Here is a 21,886-nt window from a genome sequence, read left to right on the forward strand (position 1 = left end):
TAATGGTGGTTTATTGGCAGTTTTACGTGCATACAATTTTCTACCAAGTTTTAAATAATAAAATTCTCCTTTAGCAAATAATTGTCAAACACTCATCGTACACCCACGCCTGAATACAAAACCTCACTATTGTGAATTTAACATTGAATCGTGTGTAATGTTACTGATGTATGTTGTTATTGTTGTTTATTTGTTTGTTAGTGTTTAGTTTAGTGTTTGTTTTCTAGCGTTTGTTTAGTTTTAGTTTGATTTTTGAAGTGACAGCGTGACACTCAGTTGACCAACCTCCCAACAATATTGAGTGAAAAAGACATTGTAATATAGGCCTGGTCATTGTGTTTTATATACATTTATAATAGTGCGTACATTTATAATAGACTTGTAACACTTCAATAAACCATTGATGAAAATACTCACAAGCCCCCATGGTTATAATAAATCCCCATGGGTTAAATGCTTGGTAAATTAATCTAAAGCTATACAAGGCCGCCTCGTGAGCTAGACCATAGATTAAATTTTCTCGTTTATGTTAAACCTTTCCAATCGCTTACTTGAAAACCAATGGTTATGAATCCCCTAAGGAGGTGGCCGTGCCCCAGGGCGAATTTAAATCAGCAATAATTTACAATAATATGCCAGAACTAAAACAAAATGTAATACAATATAAAACTATAAAGCTGTTCAGTTACTTTAGGACAGGGTATAGTAATGATACAAAACAGTATTAGTAATAATACAGTGACATTGACTGCCAAATTACAAAGAAGCATTATGCAGTGAGTAACGACAGTAGTAAAATGCACAAGAGCATGGTACATAAATAAAAACCTGCCTCTCTGGGAAATATAAACAGTGTCCGTCATTTTCGCCAGCTGTTGATGACAACTGTTATGTGTTATGTCAGTAAGTTGTCCTGCTGACATACAATTTTTTTAGTGTCTACAAAATTTGTAAACACATCAGTACAAAACAAAAGTGCATTGGAACATTACAAGTAATTTTTTGTGGTTTATTAATTTTAAAATGTCTGAGGGAAAAAGCCTTCTTCAATATGTACCATTTGAATCTTGTGTTGATCCTACGTTTTGGCACAAATTTGCTCAACTTAAACTCGATGTAGATAAGTTGGAAGAAAAGGTTAGACCAGTTTGGGGATATTATTCCTACAATTACAACAGAATGGTTAATGTTGACTGCACATCTTTTAACAAGTAAGAATTAAAATTTGGCCAGTAAGCTTATAACTTAAATCAAGGCAAATCGCTAGGCCTATCTGTTAAAATTTAAATTGCATAGGGCCTAGGCCTTAACTTATTTAAGTTATGTTAAAGTACAGTACTTAGCTCTTCAGCTCGTGATTGTTTGATTAGACCATTCAGAAACATCTGTTTATATTTGTAATTTTGTATTCCATCCCCTAATCAGAAATTACAATGGTCTGAACACTAGGCTACACCACGAAATTTAGGGCTACCGGGACCATGTGTGGATATCTTTTCGCTGACTGAATTTGTGACAAACTGGACAATATCCAAAACATCACAAGTTAATATACATATTAATTTATGTGTCTTAAAACCACACATATAAGTGTAAAATCAGTACAACTTAAATTACAGAAATACTGAACACTAATCAATGAAGAAATGTGGGTACACTTCCATTATCTGTTGGCACAAACAACCGAATGACAATATCGATCGATATAGCCTATCGATTATTCGAAATAGCATATAGATTATTCGATATATCGTTTGGTTAGTTAGATAAGGTTAACCTAACCTGCATAAGGTTCATGCACAATGCTTCGGTTGACGTGCTTGGACCATGAGTCCACCTTCTTACAACCTAACTAACCAAACGATATATCGAATTAAACAATTGAATAGCCTAGGCCTACTCAATATTACTCATTCAGTTGTTTGTGCCAACAGATATGGAAGTGTACCCAAAAATGCAGCAAAGACATAATAGGCCTAAGTTATGTAACAGATAGTGAGAAAGTATTAGTTTTAGGTATACTCTAATGTGTTAGAACTGTTACCTAAATCCACATGTACCTCAAGTAAATTCCACCCTTGCAAGCAAGAGCCTTACTTCAATAGTATAAATACCCCCGCCTACTATAAGTAGAAAAATAAAGGTAAAATTTACATTAGTGAAGCTAGGCCCTATATTCAACCTTTACCAAAACTTATACCCTTTAACTGATAACAAATTATTGTACTTTTTCAGGGAGTTTGGTGTACATTCAAACTTTTGGATAGCAAAAGGTTACCAATTGAATACAAACACATTGGAATCGTTCAAGAACCTGGATAAGGTTAAGTTTCTGGAAGATTATGGCAAAATTATCAAAGAAGATGTGAAATCTGGTGAAGCAGCAGCCAACCCTTCTACCCTTGCAACTTTCATTTTAATAACATTTGCTGTAAGTTTGTTAACTTTTGAACTACGGTATTTAATTTTAAAGTATGTTACTATGTTAGCTTGAGTTTTTTAAAACTTTTTTATTAATCAGTGGAACTTAGTTTGCAGACTATGCATACTATCCTAGATGTTAAGTTACATCATGAAAATAGTGCCCTAAGTTACTATACTCATATTTAAATCCAAATTCTGCTGGTTTGATTTAGGGAAGGGTTAATTAATTCTGGAACCTGGTCCCATTGTCATTGGACAGTCAATATTCCGAACTCCTACTCTATCCTGAACTCCTGCATCAATCTTTGCATGTTTCCAAACTTTCTATTTATTGCATTGTTATTTATTTTTGTTAATATAGTCTATCCTGTTGTTATTGTTATATCTTGTACTTGTACAGAGTTTATTATATTGTTATTTTTCTGCATGTTTTATCTGTTTTCTTGAAGTTTGTTCTGCCTCTTTACTGAAGTTTCACTCGGCTACTGCTTTGCATCATTGTATTGTTCCTATACTGGTTTTGTTTTTTGAATACTGTATCTCGTTTTGTCAACTTGCTCAGATAGTTTGTTATTTATAGTTGTTACTTATAGTTTGTTATTCATAGTTAGTTATTTATAGTTTGTTATTTAAAGTTGTTATTTATCTTTTTATGTCTTGTATTGAAGTTTTTTTTCCAGTTTTTTTTTTCACTACTTTTGTACTGACCTGTGATTTTTTTTCTGCTTCTGATGTAAGATTATTGTATTTACATGTAAAAATGGTGCATCCCTTAATAAATAAATAAATATTGATTTCCAAAACAACTGGCAGATGCAAAGACAGTGAGTTAGATTAGTGTTTGGGCCGTTTCCTTTTCACTTTCTCCCCCTTACATAGTATTATGGAGAAAGTATTGTTTTCGTCAAAACTTTTTTTGAGGGTTACGAAGAGGTGTGTCTGTATGTTTGGTTGTGTACAGAGCTACAGACGACACATGCGGTCCTATTTTGTGTTGACATTTTGTATGTAGCTGCAATAGGTATGTAGGCCTACCTATGTAGGTATGTACTGCAGGTATTTTTTTGTAATTTTGATTTTTAATGGGGATTTTCTCGAAAATGGCCTGACCGATTTGGATAATTTTTGTATGTTATAGTCCTTTAAATTCTGAACAAAAGGGTAGATCTCCCATTCCTGTAAAAATTGCAGTTCCAAAGTTATTATAACTTATATTATTTTCCCATTTAAAAACTCCAAAAATAAATAAAATAGGATTTTAGGAATAATCCGGTTTTGATTAAAATTAATGTGCTATGGTCCTTGTAATTCTAAACAAAATAGTGCAACCCATCATTGCTGTAACAACTACGGTTCAAAAGTTATTGCAACTGTAATTTTTCCTTATTATCATAGTTACTCACACCGCTTATACATGATAAAGGTTGTTGACAAGCTAATGGGAGAAAGTATGTGTCAGATTGCTGATACCGTTTATTTTTAAATCTATAAATTTGTCAATGTACAAAAAGGCAGTTTTGTTGTAAGATACTTTTACCTAGGCCTAGTTTTGGATTTTATTTGATCTTTTAATTTTTTATTCTGAGAAATTTAAAAAAATTTTGATTGTATCAATAAGATGTAGGAATCAGATCAGTTGAGTTAATCAATGCTGTATATTTGATCTTTTGATTCTGAAAATTAACTTTTTCAGGACCTAAAAAAATACCACTTTTACTATTGGTTTGGATTTCCAGCTTCTTCCAAACCAGTTTGTCATCTACAATCTGCGGCTGAAGAACTGAACAAAAGTCTCTCTGAAGAACAGGTAACATGTTCATGTTAAAGCCAAGCTTTAATTGTTTAAAGTGCTCAAACGTGTCTCGTGTGTAGCCTATCAAATGGCTGGAGAAGGATGTATCCTATCCTTCTCTCTTATCTGCTAAATACTGAATCTGATGTTATAGTTTCATTGTTGATGTTAGCCTCCGGATTACGTTGAATATAAAAATTGGTAAATATAATAAATTTGTAAATACCTGCTTCTTGTAATCCAAATTGTTGCTGTTATGACGCAACTAGTTTCGACTTATCACAAAGTCATCTTTGGGCGTCCAGGGGATGTCAATTCACTTTATCAGAAGGTCGTCAATACACACATACGTTCATACACGAACATGGTCACGGTTACGAACAAAAACACAGACACGAACATTGAAACGAAAAAAGTACGATTTAACGAGTAAAGCTAAAAATGGTAACACCGGTGAGGATTTTTTGATGTTATAGAGCTAACTAAGTAGAAGAAGATAATATTTTTTGGCTAAGGGTAAATTAAGAACTTTGTAAACTGAAATAAAGTACTATTTAGATTGGATTGGACGTGGGATTCCTCAAGGTTCAATTTTGGGGCCTTTAGTGTTCCAAATTTAACTCAGTTGATTTTCAAATAGTCAATCTATTTCCTGCATCGTCCAGGATTGCTGTCTTGCTAGTCATACAAGTACTATAAGTTACTCATTATGGGTTTAGATAAAAAGGTTGTATTCCTTCCTGAAATAACAATAAGACTTTGAATTATTGGACTGGTTCCTTTAAACGCTTTTGATCTTGAAATGCCTCTGGGGCAAAAAAATGTTCATCATCGTAAAGTTACTTTAGTCTTTTATGTTATAAAAATCTGTCCAATTTCTCGTAGATAAACCTACTATATGAAAAACATGGAGAGCTGCCACTAGATCAACAAGGGTTTTTTGGTGTGTCCATCAAAGACTCTGTTTTGTCACTTCATTCATTAAAGGAAATGTTGGATATCATCAGAGCAGGTAAGATTTAATTTCTGAATAACTAATCAAACTTAAGTGAACCAAAAATATATCAAATCAAATCAATCTTTATTCATAATGTGTACATGAGTAATCATACAACAGAATAGTGTAATTTCCTTATAGCTAACAGGGCTTATAACGTATAATACATATTTACAAATTGTTATACTCCTCAATTGAATAAATAGGACTTGATGTATTGTCGGGACCACGTAAGTTTGCAGTTGGTGGCAGCCAATCACAAGACAAGGCTAGTGCGACGTTGCCACATCACCCATTGACATCACTAATAAAAATATACAAAGCTATATTTTCAAATCAGCTGGTATTGTTAGATTTGGCAACACCACACCGTTCTCATTGGTCCATTGAAAACCATATGGTAAATAGGCTCCTCCCTCAACTGCAAATTTATGTGGTCCTAGTAATAATAATTTTTTTTTACTTAATTTTAAATTTATTAACATTATTTTCTTTTTTTATTTCTTTAGGTAAAATTCTAAAAACTTTGCTCCTGCATATGATGGTTTTTTTGTGTAGAGTTTAGAGTTGCAATCTGTGATGAGTGGGTATGATTTCCGATTTATTTCTGGTATTGTATGGGTGAGTTGGATGGTTTATTAATGGCTTGCTTGAATTCAAAGTTTTGTAAACCATAATTATATTGTATATCAAAATTATATTGTTATCAATATATTGTCCATAAGCTGTAATAATTTGAAGATTTTTGAAATGCTCTCTACAGGATACTTCTTGATGAAGATTTTTAATGGTCTGAATTGCTTTTTTTGTAATTTTTGAATTTTATCAAGAGTTTCTTGTTTGGTAGAGCCATAAAGACAGATGCCAAATGATATATGGGAATGTATATAGGAATGGTATATTAGTTTGAGTGTTGATTGACTACATAAATCTGCCATTTTTCTCAAGGCACATAAACCTGAATTAATTTTTGATATGATTTTGTCCACGCTAAAGTAGAACTCCAACTATAACCAAATCACAGATTATCTAAATCGCTTAGGGCTACAGAAAGAATAAAAAATAAACTTAAAACCAAAGTAATAAGATTTGTTGTTAAAGAAGGCAGAAGATGTGATTATGGCAAAATCCAAAAACTCCCTCACGGTTGTGTGGGCCTCAAAATTTGTCTCCCACGGTCACAACAATTTAATCGTCTTCTACAATTCTGCGATCTCATTAGTAAAAGTTTGTTTCGACTAAGCCTATATTCTATCAAATACTCTGAATTTTGGTAAAAATTAAACTATCAAAATTTGTATGAGCTATATGAGAGTTCCACTGTACTCATTACAATTAGTCAGTGGTAGCAATTGACTATTAGAAGTAGGAGGGGGCATCTCCCCCCTCATGCTCCCCCTAATCGCAAACACTGATCTTAGTTAATTGTAAAATGTTTCTTAGTGGAAAGGTAGAAACAAGTCTGAAGTATTTTTCAAAAAGTTCAAAAATGAACACAGCTGTCTTATGAACCATTGGTTTACAGTTTTGTATGAAGAAACGTATCTCCAAATGTAGCTGTGTAGTGGGGTCGTATAGCTGCATATCATGGCAGAATATTTCAGTTCTGGCGGAGAGGCTGCAATTTTAGGTGGTTATAGTATACAAGTTTCTGAACCTAAAACCGCCCAGAACCCAATTTTTAAGGACCGCGGTCGTCCGTAATGACGTCATCAAAATGGCGGCCGTAAGAGGATGCTGGGTCCCCATGAATTGGCTATAACGATCAAGAGCCTGAACCGATTTTCATGAAATTTGGCACACAAGTGCTTGAATACATTATCTCGGCCTGGGTTGAAAATGGTCAAGTTTCATCAAGTCATTTCAAAATGGCGGCTGTTCAAAACTAAAAAAATATGAGGAAAATAATTGTGAATTGTTTTATACAGGGTGAGTTTTAAATGAGTTCCCCCCCCCCCTACTTTTTTATACATTTCTTAAGATTTCAACTCCGAACCACGTCAGATAATTGTAGAGTAGCGAGTACTTCATTTTGACTGGGTTTTATTTTATCCGTTTTATGTTATCAAGCTTTCTTGATAAAATATAACAATTATTTTGATTTAAAATGTCAATATTTCAAAAACCTAATATGACAATGAAAAACGGATTGCGGCTTTGAATTCAACATAAAAAAGTAGTTCAAAATGATGGGTCACAACACCACCTTCATATTTAAAATAATTTATCACATTTTAAAATGGCGGATCCAAGATGGCGGCTGAAAAAAATACATCCGTCATAACCGAGTGAAAATAGGTCAACAATGAATGGTGGTGTCCACTTATCTTTATCTAGCACTATTTTGAGATTATGGCCTTAGTTTGTAAATGCACAATGTTATAATGGACTAAAAATAAAGTTATAAAAAGTTATCATAACTTTAGAATGGATCAACATTTTTTTAAACGGATTGCAGCATCGTATTCAGCGTAAGAGTCTTGTTTGAAACGGTGGGTCACAACCCTACCTTTACATTTGGAAAAATAACTTTGTATCCAAAATGGCGGATCCAAGATGGCGGCTAAAAATTTAAACCCAGTCAAAATGAAGTACTTGCTACTCTACAATGATCTGACATAGTCCAAAGATGATATCTTAAGAAATGTATAAAAAAGTAGGAGGGGAACTCACTTAAACTCACCCTGTATAAAACAATTCACAATTATTTTCCTCATAATTTTTTTAGTTTTGAACAGCCACCATTTTGAAATGACTTTATGAAACTTGACCATTTTCAACCCAGGCCGAGATAATGTATTCAAGCACTTGTGTGCCAAATTTCATGAAAATCGGTTCAGGCTTTCGGTCGTTATAGCCAATTCATGGGGACCCAGCATCCTCTTACGGCCGCCATTTTGATGACCTCATTATGGACGACCGAGGTCCTTAAAAATTGGGGTCTGGGCGGTTTTAGGTTCAGAAACTTGTATACTATAATCACCTAAAATTGCAGCCTCTCCACCAGAACTGAAATATTTTCCTGCTACCCAACCTGACTAGTGGAGCTTTCTTCCATTTCAGTTAATTCTCATCTCCTTTTTACTCTAATCCATACACACTTACCCCTCCTAGACCATTTGGCTTGTATAAATTTCTAGAGAAACATTAGGTCTAACGACAATTACAAAGCTACAACCCCACCGCAGCAAACCTGCAGACTAAGTGAATTTCCATCTACACAGCTGGAATTCCACTAAATTATTCCCTTAAAATTGTCAGATTTATTTCCTATTTAAATATCATTAATATTAATGAGTACTTAGGTTTGCTGCTACAGGGAAGAAAATAGGGGGTTTTTATTGAAATATTAATAGCTTAGTATGAAGTAAACAAAATTTCATTAAAATATGTCCATAGACAAGCAAGCTACAACACTGTATTTATTCTCCATAAGAATAACATGGTAATTTTATATTTACACTATTTTGCAATTTTTCCGTAACCGTTAGGCATGCAACAATGCTTCAATATACTAAATTATTTGTTTTTTGAGCTCTACGAAATGGAAAGAAATTGCAAAATTTTATGTTTTCAGGGTGAAAACCCCTGTTCCCATAGTCCGATCATGCTGGTTCCCGAACTCGTTCGAATAAATGTAGGTTTACACGTTTATACCAAATTTCATCAAAATCAGATCATTTTTGCTCGAGTTATCGCGCTAACGGACACATATATAAATATATATGAATTTAACGGATGGTGTTTTTGGCCTCTGGGGACCTCAAAATGAAAAACTAAATTGGTCCCAGGTGGAGGTCTTACCATGAGCCCTACGGTAATAGCTTATTCCCTATATGGGAAATTCGCTAAAAGCATCTCACTCCTTTCTTTACTCATATTTCAGTCACAATAGGCCCAGATTAGTCTCCTCCATCTTAATTGGTGGATAAACCAGTAAGCCCAATAGGCCCATACAATATAGTGTTGACTTGACTTTAGGTTAAAATGTTTTAAAAGGCATTTTCGCTTTAAAATATTCATGAGCTGGGCAATTTTTTTCATGTTTACAGAAGATTCTGTTCATGAGTATCACTGGGGCTTCGTTGATCCGTGTGACGATCCTCAAAGACCTGGCTGGCCTTTGCGCAATTTACTTCTTCTTGTCTACTTGCAATGGTAATTAAATACTATTTACTTATCACATTAAAATCAGATTCTTTATGTATTGCAGGAACTACCCCTCCATTCCTTTGTTGTCGTCTGCAATTGACAATTTGTATGCTTGGTCAATTCCTAAATATTCAGAAGTGTTTTGGAAATCACTTGGTATAGTACCATACCAACAATACTGTTATTACAACAACTGTTGTACCTGTTATTACTGTTGTTACTGTTATTGGGTATATTGTTACTTCCTAACAATAGTTAGGTGGCATGACCATGTTTGTGGCAGATCACTGCAGGATCATTAGGATTGTCAATAATACCAACAGTAGAATTTCAAGGTGTAATTTGATCCACTCCCTAGATAGATAGTTAAAACAGAAAGGCTTACTTAATGGTAATTCACTTTAAATTTTCAAAATATATCGTTTGTCCTTCACAACCTCTGTGAATTTAACTATTTTTTCCTGAACATATTTTTTTGGTTCTTCTGTGTTTTACAGAAAAACTAATAATAAATTAGCCTAATTTGTTGGTCTGTGGTAACTTTCCCAAGCCTATTGGACATGTATTCTGCGTTCATATAGTTTTACCTCTGTATAGAAAGCTTTTTGATTTTAGTCCAAACTTACGAGAGGAAACGCTTTCAGTTATCTGTTTGCGGAAAAGAGGCAAAAGCATAGTCCTGAGGATCAACTTTGAAGGTATGTTTAATATTTTGACACATGCAAATTTACGTCAATATAAGTGATCTTGTATTGTTGATTTGTACAGGATTAGTAAAAAGTGTGGAGACCCCCTGTTATTTTTTCAACGGCCCTTACTAGAAAAACAATGGCATGTTATGATGTACTTTTTGGGCATAACCGCCACTTGGTGTTCATCCCCAAAATGGGGGATTTTGGGGAAACTAAAAAATTTCAAATACAAAGACCCATCGAGTGACCTCTCATTTTGAAGGTCCTGGTAAAAGAAAACCAACAACGCAAATTAGAGGTCTCTATCTCAGTTCAGTACAAAATGGCAGCCAATTGAAATTCTCATAAGTTCCCAATACCAAAATGGGGGATTTTGGGGAAACTCGAAAAATTTAAATGATAAGCCCCATCAAGTGACCCCTCATTTTTAAGGTCATAATAAAATAAAACGAACAATGCAAACAATAGGTCTCTACCTTAACACGCAGTAAAATATGGCAGCCAATTGAATATAAAACTGCAAATTATTTCCGGTTTTCTTTTACCAGGACCTTCAAAATGAGGGGTCACTCGATGGGTCTTTGTATTTGAAATTTTTGAGTTTCCCCCAAAATCCCCCATTTTGGGGATGTACACCAAGTGACGGTTATGTCCAAAAAGTACTTCATAACATGTCATAAAGGTGTGCCGAGTTTAGTTATTCTAGTATGGGCTGTTAAAAAAAAACAGGGGTTCTCCACACTTTTTACTAAACCTAAAAAATTGTTATCAGAAAACATGTTTAAGCTTTTCAATGCTTAGAATATAACTGTGAAGTGATTTAAATCTAATATCTGCTGTAGTACTAGTAAAATTTGAGCACTCTAATTTTTCTAGTCTTTGTAATTAACTCATTAACAACATATAGTTCTACAAATTTACTCTGCAGTGATTTGTTTTCAGGTGCTGAAGAAATAGTGGATGAAAAGTGGATAGGATGGGAGTTAAATACCCGCGCAAAGTTTGGCCCAAGATTTGTTGACTTAAGTTCTAATATGAACCCTGTTAAGTAAGTAGACCTATTGTTAAAATAAAATGTTATTACTTATTTAATATTTTCCTTTGATCAATATAAAAATTCCAGTATTGTAGACTCCCCCTTGTCCGAGTCCATTTGGCCCAGACATTGGATGGTTCTTCTCCCTGTCTGGGTATAACTGACACCCCTTCTACTTTGTGCAGCATCTAGCCTATTCAGTAGTTGCAGACGTTATTGCTGTATTTTTTTATTGCATGGTAGGCCTATATTAATGTAGTTTAATAATTTTACAAGTGAATACGTTAGTGTGATATTTTTAAAAAGTATGACCATTTCTTTGTAGCTTCCAGTGATTCAAACTGGGGTTAAGGAAGGGCATGTTTATCATATTTTCCATATGTTTTAGACTATTTACCAAATGTTTTTCTCCAAGTTTTTTTAAGCTTCAGTTGAATCTCAGTGACTAAATAGGCCTGCTCACTTCCGTCTGCACTTAAGAAAATGGTGCTGACTAGTTTGTTAAAAGCACAATACATCAAAACACCAAACGAAACACTAAAGTTATACCCAACAATTCCAGGGGCGGCAGTAGACTGGACATGAAGAAAAAGAATTGTTATAAATCTCTTTGCTGAATTAGATTGTGGCTTCGATTCAATTTTAAGAATTAAACCAATTTGGGTTTATTTATTATTGTCGAAAGGACCCTGATTGTTAACAACATTCCTTATCATTCTTAACAAGGACTTGTCTAGGCTCGCAGAGGAGAGTGTGGACTTGAACTTGCGGCTCATGAAGTGGCGTTTGGCCCCTGACCTTGACCTGGCCTCTGTCAAGACAACCTCTTGTCTACTACTCGGCTCTGGTACGCTGGGATGCTCGGTGGCACGAGCTCTTCTGGTCAGTCTTAGCCATGTACTTTATATATTTTATTCGTCTTTTTACGTCATTGGTATTTTTTAAGTTTTTGAAGGTAAACGGTTCAAGCCCTGGGTTTGTTACTACCTAATGCCGACCTTTTAAAAAAAATTGCCATGATTTACTTATAGCCTAATGACGAATTACATTTGGGTCGAGAAGTGATCCTGCTTAGAATCGAACCAGCGACCTTCAGATTTAAAGGCAAGCTCTATAACCACTCGGGTACCCTGATAATTTCTATATAGGCCAATCGTATTCTGTCTATGACCTGATAAGAGAAGTTTTCCCATAAAAACTTAACAATATCAGTAAATTCACATCCACTAGTTCATTGTTCCCTTTATGTTGAGACAGGGTTTTAACTGTTGTACATAAGTTAATTTGAAAATTCTTATTCTTACTTGAGAATGTGTAGTTTAAATTATCCTTTAAAACCAATCTTATGAATTAAACCTTTAAGGGCAAGAAATAACCTTGATTATTAATTATGTAGGTTTTTAAAAATACAAGGAATTAATTATCATGTAACTCTAGGGGTCAAGTTTTTTTTTTACTACCAGATTCATTTTGTATATCAAAGAGTAGGTTATTGTGGTCTGTATTGTTTGTAAATTTTAAGGTTTAGCTGTAATCAAATCAAATCATTTATTGCCGTAAAACATACAAAACATACGTATAGCATCGTCATATTTTACGATAAATTTCTATTTACATAACTGGACACCTTAAATAAGTGACAAATTCGTCAACATCATACACACTTAATTCTATCAAAAGAGATTTCAAATGCACTTTGAATTTTTTATCATCTAAGCATTTTACATTATGTGGCAGCAAATTAAAGATTTTCTTACCTAATTCAAAAGTAGATTTAATGGTAGTCTGATAATTACATTGGTGAATTATGATAAAATGGCTCTGTCTGGTAAAATAATAAAATATGAATGTACTGAATTGTTGGCAGGAATATTATTAAGATTTTCTTTAATGTACAACAAAGAATCCAGTTAGCACACCAAGTTTTCTAAACAAAGGTTTACAATGAGTTTTTCTTTTTACTTTACATATAATTCTTAAAGCTTTCTTCTGCAAAATCAGTAATTCTTTAACGCTACTGTCACATCCCCACACTACAATTCCATACTATGGGTGACTCTGAATGTGAGCAAAGTATATTGACATCAGAACATCAAAATCAACAATCAACCTGAGACGTCTAATCATAAAAATACCTTTACACACTTTTTTGCACACACTGACAACATGATTATTCCATTTAATGTTAGGTTGCATAACCATACCTAGGCCTATAATTAATGTAATACATATTTTTTTTTTGCAAACATTTATTTGTTTCTAGGCTTGGGGTGTTGAAACAATAACACTTGTTGATAACGGCACAGTGTCGTACAGCAACCCTGTACGTCAGTCTCTGTTTACGTTCGAGGACTGTCAGAGAGAAACCAACAAAGCCGAGGCAGCGGCTGCAGCCCTCAAGCAAATCTTCCCTGGAGTGGTGAGTTAATGCTGGTTTTCTAGCTGCCGAATTCGGCTGTTGAATACAACTGTGTTTTTTTGTGGACTAATCTAATACACAAGTCTAGTACAGTGTTTTCCCAGTTGCCGAATGTGGCAAAGAAAACTTATTTAAATTGATCAATATTTACAATAATTCTGCAGCCAGATTCGGCAGCTAGAAAAACCTGCCTTGAAAAACATAGCTTTGACATCCATATTAATATCTCAGAAAGAAACAATGATGTTTAGAGAACACTACAAACGGACTCAGCCTATGAGAATTGAACAATTGAATATAATTTATTATCATTATATTTCAATTTGGCAATCTAAGAAATTTGTAAACCAATTTTTATAGCTGATATAGTTTTTACGCATGAATTTAAAACTTTTAAGAAGTGTTCCTTGTTGTTCCAAACCTAACCGAATTGGTGATATTAGGGGTGAAAGAAAATGCAATACTTTGCTCAAGAGAAATACATGCTATGCTAATTTATTTTGCCACACACTACACTGTTTTAACAAACTTTCCACACAAGGATTTAGTCCGAAAAACAGCTGTTGGCCACCTGGTTAATCAAATGGGGTTTCATTGCGTACTACAATTGACTATACACAGATTGCACCAGGTTTTTTTTTGCTTCAAATTTTTACATTACATGGGAAGTCTATTCTGTGTATAGTCAATGGTACTACTGAACATAAGCACAGCCACTTTTAACTCCAGGCCGCGGCCTGGTAGAATTGGCAACGCTGCAAGTGGTGTTTTCTAGCGCTAGACTTCCCATAAGATAACATGGCAGACAGGTGATACTAGCTCATTAATTCACGTATTATTCATTTAAATTTAAATTTATGAACATAAATTTATTAAAAGATTAAAAATAAATTAAAAATAAAATATATAGAATTGAAAACCAAAACAATGTTTAAATTGAAAATCTATTTTTGTACCTACATTAAATTGTAATCAATATTTTTATAGTCCAGTAAACAAGCTTTTGTATTCTTAAAAAATACACAAATTACCATTAGCCGCCTCAAAACAAAGCAGCTGGGACAACCCTACTTGCGATGTTGCTACTTCGAAGGCCGTGGCCTGGAGTTAAAGGTGGCCGTGACATAAGACTGTAATGAGTTTTCACTAGACACTTATTGTGGTTACTACAAACAAAAACATTACCTGTCTTATCTTAGAAAAAATAATTTTAAATTACATAAACATGCCTTGATCACATGGAAAAACAACAGTCGTTTATATAAAAACAAAATAATTACTGTTTAAATAATAAACAGTTTTTTTTTCAAAAGTAGATGGAGTTTCCCTATTACCAATAATGGCACAGATAAGTTGAACCTATAAAGCAAAAAAAAAAAAAAAAAAAAAAAAAAACAATTGTTGCAATTGTACTGTTGGACGCCATAAATAAAATATTTGCCAATTTAAATTACAAACTCAGTTATTTAAATTTGTTTTCTTGATTATAAAAAAGTTAATGATTTTTCCTGTATTTATAGAAAAGCAGAGGGGTAAAGTTGACGATATCCATGCCGGGTCGAGGAGTAAACGATATAGACAGCGTGGCAGAACTGGAGAAACTGATATCGGAACATGACGTTGTGTTTCTACTGACAGACACTAGGGAAAGTCGATGGCTGCCTACTCTACTGGCCGCTAAACACAACAAGGTAAACTGAATGAAAATTTCTTCGATCCTATAAACGAGCTTGAAAGGAAACTGAACGAAAATTGAAAGAACACAAATTGCTAATTTTATTAGTTTTGCAACTCCGAAAGCCATTTGTGAGAATCACTGAGGGTGGATTTGACTGTACAGTATTCCAGATAAAACACATTACAAACCTGATCTGTTCACACTTGTTTGTTAAATCATTAATGTTCACACTTGTTCACCGGATTATAAAAGGTACTTGACACTTGTTCTGGTGAACTGTTCTGGAGATGGCTGTCCACAACAAGGCCAAAACATCAGCACTTGGTAAGACGAGAAGTTTTTGTATGTGACGCAGTTGTATCCAGAAGACCTAGTTTTTACCGTTACAAGACTTGAACGTAATGAACTCGTACATGAATAATAAACATGGCTAAATGTCACACATTCAAGATACAAATGGTTGTGACAACTGGAAAGGAACATGCTAATGATTTTCCTCGCTTCAGGTGGCAATTACAGCAGCTTTGGGGTTTGACACTTACCTTGTGCTACGTCATGGTATGGCTGCCAGCTCTCAAAGGCTCGGGTGCTATTTCTGCAATGATGTCACCGCCCCAGGAAATGTACGTAGTCTGTGCATTGCTCTTGAGCTTATATGTGTGAGAAGTACCTGTTAGACTCGTAACAATTATGTAACGTTTTTTACACTTTTTAGTAAGGCAATTGTTTAACTCCTCGTGTTAATGCCATGTACCATGGACCTTTTTTTTTATATATCACCATTAGTAGATCAAAATGCCAAAGTAAATTAAATCTTCAACTGTGTACTAAGTCATCTCACCACTGATACCAGGGTTACTTATGTTGCTGTCATATATTTGATTTTTATTAATAAGTTATGTGGAACTATTACTTAGACAATAAGCTTGGTAACCAATAATTTCCATTTGTTATCATTATCTGATATATTAAACCCCACAACACAGATTTAGCATCCTATTGTGAAATCTGAAGCCTTTCTACGGTTTTTTTCACGTTGGTAACTAAAGTCAACGATGTGTTTCACTCTTATTTCATAATATACTAGCTGTACCCGCGGGCTTTGCCCCGTTTAACTTCATATGTGAGCTCGTTCGCATGGCTCAATCACGTCCTGGTTGAAGTTCGATCGCTACGCTCACTCACCTTTAGGTTGGAGCTCGTTCGCTGCGCTCACACGTCATGGTTGAAGTAATCTGGGCAATGACTTGTCAAAGTTAGTGAACTTTAACTGTAAAGTTCACTAACTTTGACAAGTCGTTGCCCTTGATTGCGTAAGCATAGACATTTTTTAAAAAGCAAACTTAGTAGAACCACTCTTTATGTACAAAATGGTGTTTGGTTCACAATTTAAATGTTAAAACTAGAATCGATATATGATACCGCGCGAAGCGGTTTTCCAACGTTTTTCGGCGGGGGTAGGGAACCCTCTTAATCTTTAGTAAGAACAACAAGACTACCAAATATTTACTGCTAGATCATATTTGGTTGAAATTAAAAATTGTTGGTTAAAATTCGTGGTAAAAAACAAAATATACTATTCACTTACAAAAAAAATGGAAATAACCTAACATTATCTTCAGCTACAATACATAAGGACAATCCATAACGGTGTAAGTTCAATCAGTATTGTCACTAAAAGTCACTGTGTTGCACGGTATGTTATAGTCCACTCAGGATCGTACGCTAGACCAGCAATGCACTGTCACTAGGCCTGGTGTGTCTCACATAGCCGCGGCTTTGGCTGTAGAACTTATGGTGTCTCTCGTGCAGCACTCGGAAAGGTAAATCCATACATCAGTGTCCGATATTTAAAAAATATTAGTTTAGGTTTTGCGGAAAGTAAATAAAAGAAACGTCATCCAACACTTAGAACATATATTTACGCTTATACTGTTATTCACAAAACGGTAAATATACAAAAAGATGGTAAGTGGTGATCGATTTCGATTGGACACTCCAATCATCATCAGACCCAATGGGCAAATGACGTATGATGAATAATCCTTTAGTATTACCGTGTCATTCGCCTATTGGGTCTGATGATGATTGGAGTGTTCAATCGAAATCAATCACCACTTACCATCTTTGTTGTATATTTACCGTCTTGTGAGTAACAGTATAAGAGTAAATATATGTTTTAAGTCTTATAAGACGTTTCTTTTATATACTTTCCATAAATTTAACACATAAATTTAATTTAACACGTACAATGCTGATCAAGAAGTTATTTAGGTTTTGATCAACAGTAGTGATAGGCCGATTCTAAAATTTCTTGACTCTGGTTTTGATTCTAGAAAATTTTTGAAAAGGTTAATGTTTGTCATGAAAAGACAAAATATCTACTATTTATTTATTCAAAAGGTAACTCAAGCAATGAATGCAGCGATCAAAAAATTGTTCAAGACACTAAAATTTGGAAAATTTCTTTTTCTTGATTTTCTTAAGTAAAATTTGAATAGTTTGAGATTTTTTTCTGATCAGGATTATTAAATTTACTATGTCAGTCCAATTGTGCAAGATGAGGACTCTGATTTTTTTCAGTAACCTAGTAGAATCCAAACCCTTGACAAAATAATTATTTGCCAAAAATGAATAGTCATACTATTTATGCATTTGACATTTTTAACCGTGATTTCAAAAGAAATGAATTTCAGGATGTGGCATCAACTTCGACACAGTTTTATCCCTTGACAATCTTGTATCCATCTGTTTTGTTTGTGTTCTTGTCCCTTGTCAGGGGAGCGGCCGGATCTGACAGCTCCTCGTGCCTTGGACAGTTACCACACTCTATCCGAGGCTTCCTGTCGACGTACTCACAGATGATGCCTTCGACTCCAGCGTTCTCTCAGTGCACAGCGTGTTCGACAAAGGTGCGAAGAATTATTAACTTTGTCACAGTCGTCGTACAAATTGGTGTTTTGTTCACTGGGATTAGTTTGCAAAATAGCTGATTTCTCAATAGTTAAAACGGCTGATTTTTTCAACATTTTATACTTTTTCCGCTACTTTGTTTGCTTTGAATAGTAATTGAATTGAGTAATGATCATAAACAAATATAAAATTAAGGCCTATCACTGGAGGGACAATTATTTATGACTAAAACAATGCTATTTTCACCAATTGTCTTTCTTTTGTCAACCCAAGGCCTAAGCCTATTATAGAAAAATGTGGTTTAAACATTTAACCATTTCCAATTATTTGATTGAACATCATTGCATCAAATTAAATTACTAGACCTACAGAAATCAAATATTTCAAGTTGTTTATAGATTAACAACTGGATTGTGAGCAAATTGATTTTTTTACCTCAATATAATTTATGCACAAGGCTTGCCAAACTTTCTTGGCCTATCTTGTTTTAAAAAATGTAACTTTATTCTCTAGTCACTGCAATAGTTCTAAACTAGAACAGCTTATCTGTAGAGCTCGTGCGTTTCCTGGTGAAGCCTGGGGGTAGGGTTGAAGCCTATACAAAACCGGTTTTGAGCCACTCTAACCCCCTACCCCCCAGGCTTCACCAAGAAACGCACGAGCTCTACATATAATTACATATTTTCACTTTATTTAAGTAATGTTAACCTTTCCAGGTGGTCAAAGAATATGAAAACCGTGGTCTTGAATTTTTGAAAGATGTGTTTATGAGAACTGAATACCTTGAAGAGTTAACTGGACTTTCAGAGCTCCAAAAGGCTACAGACTTCTCAGAAGTAAGTATTATTACTCCAGATATTTCACTGTATCGCCACTAAGGTGGGAGCATTCAACCAGCTGAACTTATTGCATATGTAATTGTCAGAGGGTGTGTTCCTATTGGAAGCTTTGTTACTGACTGAGGCCAGATTTTCTTTGATCTTTAATTGAAAGTCCAATGATCAACAATTGCGACAAGTTTCAAACAATCAGAAAGCAAAACAAAATGTTGGTAAAAACTTATAAATAATTAGTGAACGTCCAAATCAAAAAAATAATTCTGAATTGTGTAATAATATTGAACTATACCTTTTCTTAAGTGCTGTTAAACATATTGTGAACATCATGCCATATTCCTATCAAATTTAGAAGCCTTCTTAAATGAGTATTATGCAATTTTGTTACAGATTCTGGAATTCAGTGATGACGAAGAAATGTGAATGTCTTTGCTTCCATTACCACCCTTTATCTGAGATCTCAGGTATGATGTCATAAATAATGAAGATCGGAAAGACATAAACCCACAAAAATCTATTATTTTCCTACAAATAAATGTGGTTATGAACCAGTACAGTACTCTGGGGTAATTTCTAGATCTCTCGTGTATATGTGGTTATTAGTGCCTCAGGGTTTTCACAGTCACATAAGTTTGTTGCTGGGAGTTGGGCGGATTGCAGCATGGATACATTAATTAGACAGCCAGAAATATGTGAAAAAAACTATATGGTTTGGTAATGAAAACGCCATTCAAGTTGTCAGTGTTAACAAAATAAAGAAAATAAATAAAAAATTGTTAATCGATAAGGCATGTTATAATGTAAACTGGTTAACTCTTTTATAAATGATGTGTTGACTTAATTTTAATAATTTTATGTGGTCTTTTTAGTCATGAGTTTTGTTTTAGCGAATTTCCCTATAGGGAAGTAGCTATTACCGTAGGTCTCGTGGTAAGACCTGGGCCCGGGACGGATTTATTTAGTTTTAGTACTGTACTTTATGACAATTTCACCTGTTATGATAGCTTAGCTGAATTTTGTAATGTAAATGAAAATAAATAATGTAAATGAAAATAAAGGATTGTCTATTGACTATTAAAAGTGGTTTGTAGTGTGAACACAAGAAGTGGCAAAGCCTGGTACTCCTTACTGCTTTAATTGCTGCTTAACTTGTTCTCAAACTAAAGCATTAGGCCTTAGTATATGATCAATGATTGTAGGTAAATTTCCTTTGAGGTACAGTAGAACCTTGCTAATCCGACCTCCGATGGTCCGACTCCTCGCTTGGTCCGACCCTCCTGCCAACACAATAGGCTTCCGCTAACATAACCTCATTGTCCAAGAAAAATACGTAGAAAACTATATAAATTGTTTTTTTTTTTTAGTCTAATGTGTTAGTTAAAACGTGTTGTATATTTAACCATGTCTGCCCATTATTAATATTTAGTAGGCTCCCACATTATTGTTTTTAAAAATTTTGAAAAATCACAGTTTATTTGACAAAAATAAAATGGAAGCAAAACAAAGGAATGTCGATCCAAGGTCAAGCTATTTGTACTGACAATCGTCTGCTCCTTAGGCCTACACATGACACATCTGTCGGCTGTGCGCTTGCTATGTCACAACATTTTGTGATTGGGTATTTGGTTATCATCACAACTTTGGTAGCCTGTGATTGGGTGATTAGTAACCATGGCAACTTGTTGAATGGGTGGATGAAGAGAAACTCAAGAAAGAATAGAAGAACAAAGAGAAAGAATAAGCAATGTTTTTATGTCATTGTTATCTTTATCGGTGTATTTTACAACTGTTGTTATGCTATAAGTATGAGGCTACTATTTTATACTTCTTTATGCGTTAAGTATCTAATGTTTTTATCGACATTCTTCTGTCCTGAAACAGCGTAGCAGTAGCCTATGACTAGCAGTAGTTTACTAGACTTTCTATTGTTCTGTTCTTTATGCAATTTGTTTGTTAGAGTAAAAGTTTGAAAAAGCTGTGATTTTAACGTTACATTTTTTATTACTGAACCAAGGTTAATGACATAACATAATTATCATGACTGCGGAATAGCCTACTAATTGTATTTTGATGATGTAATACGCAAATTATCACATTAAAGTCCATTTATACAGTAAGTATTAGGTGTTGTTTAAGAGTTGGAAATAACTGTTTTATGTCATGTTGGATTAACCGTATCCGTTGTCAGTTCAAAATACAGTTTTACCAGGTTTTTATGTCAATGCTCCCGGTCCCGTAGGTGACGGATTAGCGAGGTTCTACTGTATATAATTTCCCTGCAGGTGTAAAACATGTGGAGATGGAATGAGAGGGATCTTAACAGTTCTAAAAAGCTCTTCAGGGACATTTGTGGCTCTCAACGTCTGGAAATTGAAATAACACTTAAGCTTAAGACACCAAAAATATATCTATGAAAACATTTGTGTGTTCGGTTTTGTTTTGAGATAAGGTTAAATTGATGTTTTTCTTACAATGTTTCAGGTTGTATGAGTCATCCTGACCAAAGAAGATCAAGCATCAAACACATTGCAATGATAAAGAATGGCATATTTATTATTGCACTTCTTAGAATATATTTATACACTTTTTTGTCAAGACTGAAAATATAACCCCATAATTGCAAGAGAACCAATCAAATAATGTAATAATTGATTTATGACTCAGTACCTGAGGACCGAGCTTTGCTTGGGGAAAATCATTACGGCCCGACCCCTTAAGGCGCCTTGTGCGACTAGGTTTCTATTATTTCAAATGGAGGTGCCGCACACATCATCGGGCACAGCAAGGTAAAGCAGCGCAGAACAAACCAACTAAATTGTTACAAAATACTCTAAAACGAGGTTTGTAGTGATTGGTATAATTAATCTGGTTACAATCAATTTGTATTTATGTTATATTATTTTAAAGTATTGTTACTTGTACTTTTATGCTATTTTTGTTATTTATA

General features: G+C 34.3%; 1 protein-coding gene across 1 annotated transcript; it reads left to right on the forward strand.

The window, feature by feature from the left end:
• The first annotated feature begins 975 nt into the window (after window positions 1-975).
• On the forward strand, window positions 976-21,806 carry LOC128994485 (ubiquitin-like modifier-activating enzyme ATG7). Its single transcript, XM_054419071.1, has 16 exons — window positions 976-1,211; window positions 2,236-2,431; window positions 4,118-4,231; window positions 5,102-5,228; window positions 9,266-9,371; window positions 9,981-10,063; window positions 11,000-11,105; window positions 11,831-11,975; window positions 13,357-13,512; window positions 15,033-15,203; window positions 15,697-15,813; window positions 16,898-17,013; window positions 17,970-18,102; window positions 18,820-18,939; window positions 19,330-19,403; window positions 21,421-21,806. The coding sequence occupies exons 1-15, from the start codon at window positions 1,024-1,026 to the stop codon at window positions 19,360-19,362; spliced, it is 1,911 nt and encodes a 636-aa protein (XP_054275046.1). The 5' UTR covers window positions 976-1,023; the 3' UTR covers window positions 19,363-19,403; window positions 21,421-21,806.
• The last annotated feature ends 80 nt before the right edge of the window (window positions 21,807-21,886 follow it).

The sequence above is a fragment of the Macrosteles quadrilineatus genome, unplaced genomic scaffold (assembly GCF_028750875.1).
Source record: "Macrosteles quadrilineatus isolate MER2022 unplaced genomic scaffold, UCM_ALF_1.0 Scaffold_5__1_contigs__length_97177068, whole genome shotgun sequence".
In the NCBI taxonomy this organism is placed as follows: domain Eukaryota; kingdom Metazoa; phylum Arthropoda; class Insecta; order Hemiptera; family Cicadellidae; genus Macrosteles; species Macrosteles quadrilineatus.